At 42.6% G+C, this 6,000-nt stretch overlaps 1 protein-coding gene across 1 annotated transcript in view; it reads right to left on the bottom strand.

The window, feature by feature from the left end:
* MGAT5B (alpha-1,6-mannosylglycoprotein 6-beta-N-acetylglucosaminyltransferase B) overlaps positions 1 to 6,000 on the bottom strand; it is a 137,527-nt gene that overhangs the window by 30,715 nt on the left and 100,812 nt on the right. The window contains exons 9-10 of the mRNA XM_069076757.1: positions 3,225 to 3,356; positions 1,050 to 1,183 (exon numbers count right to left, since the gene is read on the bottom strand). Of these exons, the coding sequence (XP_068932858.1) occupies positions 1,050 to 1,183; positions 3,225 to 3,356 (266 nt within the window). The remainder of the gene's footprint in view (positions 1 to 1,049; positions 1,184 to 3,224; positions 3,357 to 6,000) is intronic.

The following is a 6,000-nucleotide window of genomic DNA, read 5'->3' on the forward strand; positions in this document are numbered from 1 at the left end:
GTTTTCCTCAATCCAGGAGCTCCAGCTATCAGCGAATCCATAGGTCAAGCTCCTATTTCTATCACTAGCCTCTGTTTAAGAAGGCAACATAGCTTGGAACCAAGCTTCCTACCAAATAGGATTCTTCCAGCTTTGGGTTTTGGCGGGGGCTTATGGGTTTTTGGGGAGGCAGTTGGGGTTAAGTGACTTGCCAGGGTCACACAGCTAGTGTCTGAGGCCAGATTTTAACTCAGGTCCTCCTGACTCCAGGGCTGGTGCTCTACTTAGCTGCTCTTCCAATTTTGAGTTTGGAAGAAGTCTGTTCCAATTATTTGGAAAATGATCTTCTATGGGATGGCTTATTCCCTAGAAATGGTGGATAATCTCTGTTTTTCTGTATTTCTGTTTTGTTGTTTTATGAGAAAATGTAGTATAATGGGAAGAGCTCTGTAATGAGAGTCAAGACAAACAGATACCAATTCAGGTTTGACTAGTTACTGTGAGATGTTGGGAAAGTGAATTTCTTTGGTCCTCAGTTTGCTTTTCTGTAAAATGAGAGACTTGGGCTAAATGATCTCTAAGGTCCCATCTCATTCTAAACCTTATGTCCCTGGGCAAATCTCTTAACTTCTCTGAACTTCTATTTCCTTCTCTATGAAATGAGAGGTTGAATTAAATGATCTCCAAGTTTCCTTCCAGGTCTAAAATTCTTTGGTGTCTCCCAAGAAAAGCTTCCCCTCTTTGCCCCCTACTTCTTAGACTCTTCAAGGCATTTCTTCTGTGGCCAAGCCTTCCTTTCTGAACCACTGCCCTCAATCTGTTACCTCTGTAGTGTTAAGAGGTAGCATTTCTCAGAGAAACATAGTGAGTAGGTGTTTAATAAGTGCTTGTTCCCTTTCCTTCCCCATTCAGAGAAGGTGGACAACCACCCCAGTGCCACCCTCCTCCTTTCTGTCCTTTCTTTTCTGGGATAGGAAAGAGAGAGAAGATTCTAGTTGAACCACATGATAACACTCAGCACTCATGAGAATGCCCTACCCCTCACCAGTCCCAAATGGAGGGCCACTCACGGAACATTGTCATGAACTGCTTTGGGTTGAAGTTCCAGTAACCCCAGTTGGTTCGGTAACCATGCAGAGTGGCGTACTCCTCATGGTTGTATGCAGGTTCTGTGCCAAAGGTGTCAATGACCCGGAATCGACACCTATCAGAAAAAGATATAAATAATAGGTCAACAATCTACCTATCTGTGTGTAGGTAGCAGCAAGTATGAAGCCTCCAGGTTATGGAAATCTTTCTAGGGACAGGCTGGTCTTGGCCTGTAGGGAAGTTCTGAGCTTCTCACATCCCGAGGCTGTACCTGGCCTTCTTGGTGGGGTATTCTCTTAGGTATGAAAGAAAATTCTGGGAAATCAGGAAGTCTCTTCTTTGGAGAAGCAAAGGACAGAACAGTTCCAGAAGCTACTCTCAACTCTGCTACTTCCATTCTGGACAAGCTCTTACCTAACTCTGTTAGCTTTCTACCACCTTCCTCTCTGATTGCCCAGTCACTTGTGCCTTACCTGCATGACCCAGAGAGAACTTCTCCACAAAGGATCCCATCATTCAGAGTAAAGGGTCTGACTATAGCCCAAAATATCACAGAACTACATCCAGACATAGGCAAACAGTGATAATTCCCTTCCCTTTCCCTAACCCAAGTCCAGTAGGCCCAAAGGGAGGGGGGAGATGGATTCAGCATTTGTTCCTCCAGAAATAGAAAAAAGTCATTAAGCTTCAGACTTCCCCCAAAAGGAGTCTCATCTCCCTTCTCAGAGACCCACAGTGCTGTAAGGTGCTTGTTCCTCACACCAAAGAAAGGTTGAAGTTGGCATTAATCCTATTATGAGAGATTGAGGTGGGGGTGCAAAAATGCAGAATGAACTCAGCACATTCATTTTTAATAAAAGCAATAATGCAGCCTGTCACTTTTTACTCTAATAAAATCATATGGGATAGTCAATGGGATTAGAGAAAATGAAATAAATAGCAGAATGATCTGTGCTAAATTTAATTCCATATTTTGCTGGCTGTGGATATACCAGGGAGTGATGCCATTTGTCTTTCTCAGGGCTGAAAGGAAGGTGGGGGATGTGAAGGTTGAGGTTAGATAGGGGTGACAGGATGAGTTGCTGGGGTGATAGAGACCAGCAGAGACCTGAGAACCTCCATTGACCATCTTAGATTCTTGCTACCCTACCTGAAACCCCATCACCATCCCCCTCATCAATAACACCATGCCCTCCTCCTCTACTAGTCCAGCAGCATTTTCCAAGCCATGCCATCCAAATGGTAGCAAGTAAGAGCAAGAACGCTGGCTGGGTAGTTCATCAGTTGCCAAACAATCCGGGCATAGGCACAACTAGGCTTTTTCTAGGTAGCAGAAAGGCATCCTGTGAAAGGATGGAAAAGAGAGTAGAGAAACTTGCACTCCTCTGTCTGCAATCAATTGTATCATGGTGGGGCAGGCAGGGATGAGGAGTGGTACTGGGGGAATGTTGTGTTTTGGCTTTATTCTGGTTAGGTTGGTGATCCCAAAACAAATGATGGTTGAATTGAATTGAATTTATGCACCTGTGGACCCTCCAGCATTTGCTTCCTCCTGTATGGAAAGATTTCCTCTTCCTACAAGAGTAGCTTATCAGACCAATCAGTGCAATAGGGGAAATACAATGGAGAGGGAAGGAGGGGATTATTCTCAAGCAGACAGGACATGGCATTTGAAAAGTTATGTAGAAGAGGCCCCAAGGTCACCAAAATTACCTACAAATCGTAATGAAACTGGAACAAGTCATTCTTGTGGGGCATCCTAAAAAAAACTGAAATTACTTTCAGTTTCTTTTTTTTTAAGGTGAAAAAAGGATACATATCTCATCCAGATGACTTCTCATCTAAACAATAGCTTTCTAAATGGAGTCAACCACATTTAATAACCTCAGTACTCCTACAACATGCAAAACATCCCCTTGAATTATAGCACTTCCTTAAAAAAAACCCCAAAAGCAAACAATACCCCCCCCCCCCAATCAATGTTGGTGGTCAATCTGAAAAGGAGGAACCAGAATCAGAGGGTGTTTCCTTTGGAAAGCTGTAGACCTAGAGTTATAGGAGTGAGTGAATTCCTTGCTTTGAGAACCCTTAGTGATCTCTTCAACATGTTGCCCTCCAACTCCCCACCCTCACTTCTGGCCCAATCTACTTCTCACCTGTATTTCTTGAAGGAGAGTCCCATGTGCTGTTTCATTTGCTGCAGGCCATGGTAGTCAGTATAGATGAGGTCAAATGGAAGGGGCACAGTGAGTGGACAGCTTCCCCGGCCTGGCGGAACCCCTAAGTTACTGAGAAAGGAACACTTCAGAATTTGGGCCAACCACGCATTCAAGAAAGGGCAACTCTATTACCCCAACCAAGTCTCACTTATTAATAATAGTAAAAAGAATAATTCTCTAAATTGTTAAATGAGATTTAACTTCATTTGAAAAGTATTAAGTTTCTAGTATACCCCAAGTACTATACTAGGTGATGGCAATATAAAGACAAAAACAAAACAGTTCCTCTCCTCAAAAAGCTTATATTCAATCAGGGAAGGGGAAAGGAGGAAGAACTTGTATACAGAAAATACGGAATATATTCAAAGTAGATATAATTTTAGAGAATAGTAGTAACTAGGGGGAATTAGGATATTCTTCATTCCTGCTCTCGAGCTGAGCTTTGAAAGAATCTAGGGATTCTAAGAGGCAGAGATGAGGAGGGAGGGCATTCCAGGCAAGGGAGACAGCCCATGCAAAAGTACAGAGATGGGAAATGGAATGATACATATGAAGAACATCAAGTAAGTAGATCAGTTTTGTTAGAGTGTGTGAAGGGGACTAATGTATAATTCCTGGAAAAGTAGATTGGAGTCTGACTGTAAAGGGCATTAAATGCCAAACCGAGTTTATATTTGACCCATCTAGCTGAGATATGCCCTATAAGGAACCAGCCCAGTTTAGTAGCTGAGTGACTTGTCTAATCAACTTTCCATAGCAAACTTAATGGGTCTACTAACTATTTATTAAGTTGAATTTAATTTTAAGATTTTGAAGGGAGGAAAGTAAGACCAGAGCAGGTATGATGGTCTAGTAAAAAAGGTAGAGACTAGACATTTCTTGAGAATAGAAAATAGGTTCAGGGAAATGAACTATTCAACTATTCTGGAAAAGCAAAAGGAAAAGATGGAAAAATAGGAGTTTATGGTCAGACAGAAGAATTTCAGTGTTTATAGGATCATAGCTTTAGAGCTGGAAGGAGTCTTTGAGGCCCAGAGAGGTTGTCACTTGCCCAAGGTCACACAGATAGTAAGTAGTGTGGAAGCATATTAAAAACCTCATTTTAGAAAGATTAAGAAATTCTCTCTCTCCAGTTAAAAAAGAAAAACAAACCTTTCCAGATTTTCTTTTTTTTTGGAGAGTAATTGGGATTAAGTGACTTGCCCAAGGTCACATGGCTAGTAAGTGTTAAGTGTCTGAGGCTGGATTTGAACTCAGGTCCTCCTGACTCCAGGTAAATTTTAGAGCTACAGAACCCACAAAGTGACAGAGAGAAACAAATCTCCCACTGAAGGCAGCCTGGCATGCCGACAGGAAGGGTCTATCACACCAGGCTGGGAGCTGAGCACAGACCTGCATGAGCTGTTTAGGTCCAGACTCAAAGCAGCCCTGACCTAGCAGCCCAGACTGGCTGGAGCAGACTTCAGGAGAGTGAATCACCAGCAGCTGTGGTGGTTTCCAGACTTCTCAACTCATAAACACCAAAGAGAAAGTAAAAGGTCAATGGGGAACCCTGTTGATCCAAGGAAAGAGAAGAGCATGGTCTAGCCCCTAAACCTGGGATGAGAGGTGACGGAGGCATGGCTGCAGTTGCTGCCATGTGGCTTCCTCCAGAGCTCCTGGTCTGCAGATTGTAGGGGGACCAAGCAACTATTCAGAGGGTAATTGTTCTTGCTTTGACCTGCTTGGATCTGGGTCACAGTCTTGGGTGGTGGTCTTGGGGTGAGGAATGCCAGTGTGTCAGAGCTTGTGGTGGCTGTAGAGAGGGTGCCCTCCTCATAGCTCTGACAACAGCTCTGACAACATTTGCAAAAACCCCAGCAATTTGGGACACAGCTCTCTCCACTCTGGAAGAGTTTTACCATGGCAAAGAGCTCAAAAGTCAAGTAATAGGCTAGCAAGATGAGCAAACAGAGGAAGTACAATCAGACTATACAAAAAGGATCAAAACATGGAACCAGAAGAAGACAACAAAGTCAAAACTCCTGCCTCAAAAGCTTCCAAGAAAAATATGAATTGGTTACAGGCCATGGGGGAGTTCAAGAAGGATTTTGAAAATTAAGTAAGAGAAGTAGAGGAAAAATTGGGAAGAGAAATGAGAATGATGCAAGAAAATCATGAAAAGAGAGTCAACAGCCTGCTAAAGGAGACCCAAAAAAAATACTGAAGAAAATAACACCTTAAAAAATAGACTAACTCAAATGGCAAAAGAGGCCCCAAAAGCCAGTGAGGAGAAGAATGCCTTAAAAAGTTGCACTGGCCAGATGGAAAAGGAATTTCAAAAACTCACTGAAGAGAATAATTCCTTCAAAATTAGATTGGAGCAAATGGAAGCTGATGATTTTATGAGAAATCAAGATACTATAAAACAGATCCAAACAAATGAAAAAATAGAAGGCAATGTGAAATATCTCATTGGAAAAACCACTAACCTGGAAAATAAATCCAGGAGAGATAATATAAAAATTATTGTACTACCTGAAAGTCATGATCAAAAAAGAGCCTAGACATGGGTGGCCAGGTGGCTCAGCGAGTAAGAGCACCGGCCCCAGTGTCGGGATGACCTGGGGATAGAATCCGGGCTCGGATACTTAGCACCACACCCAGAAATAACTGGCTGTGTAACCTTGAGCAAGTTACTTAATCCCAAATGCTTAAAAAAAAAAAAAAAAGA

This window comes from Petaurus breviceps, unplaced genomic scaffold (assembly GCF_028583685.1).
Source record: "Petaurus breviceps papuanus isolate PSGF00001 unplaced genomic scaffold, PetGlider_PUasm1.0 90925, whole genome shotgun sequence".
NCBI lineage: Eukaryota > Metazoa > Chordata > Mammalia > Diprotodontia > Petauridae > Petaurus > Petaurus breviceps.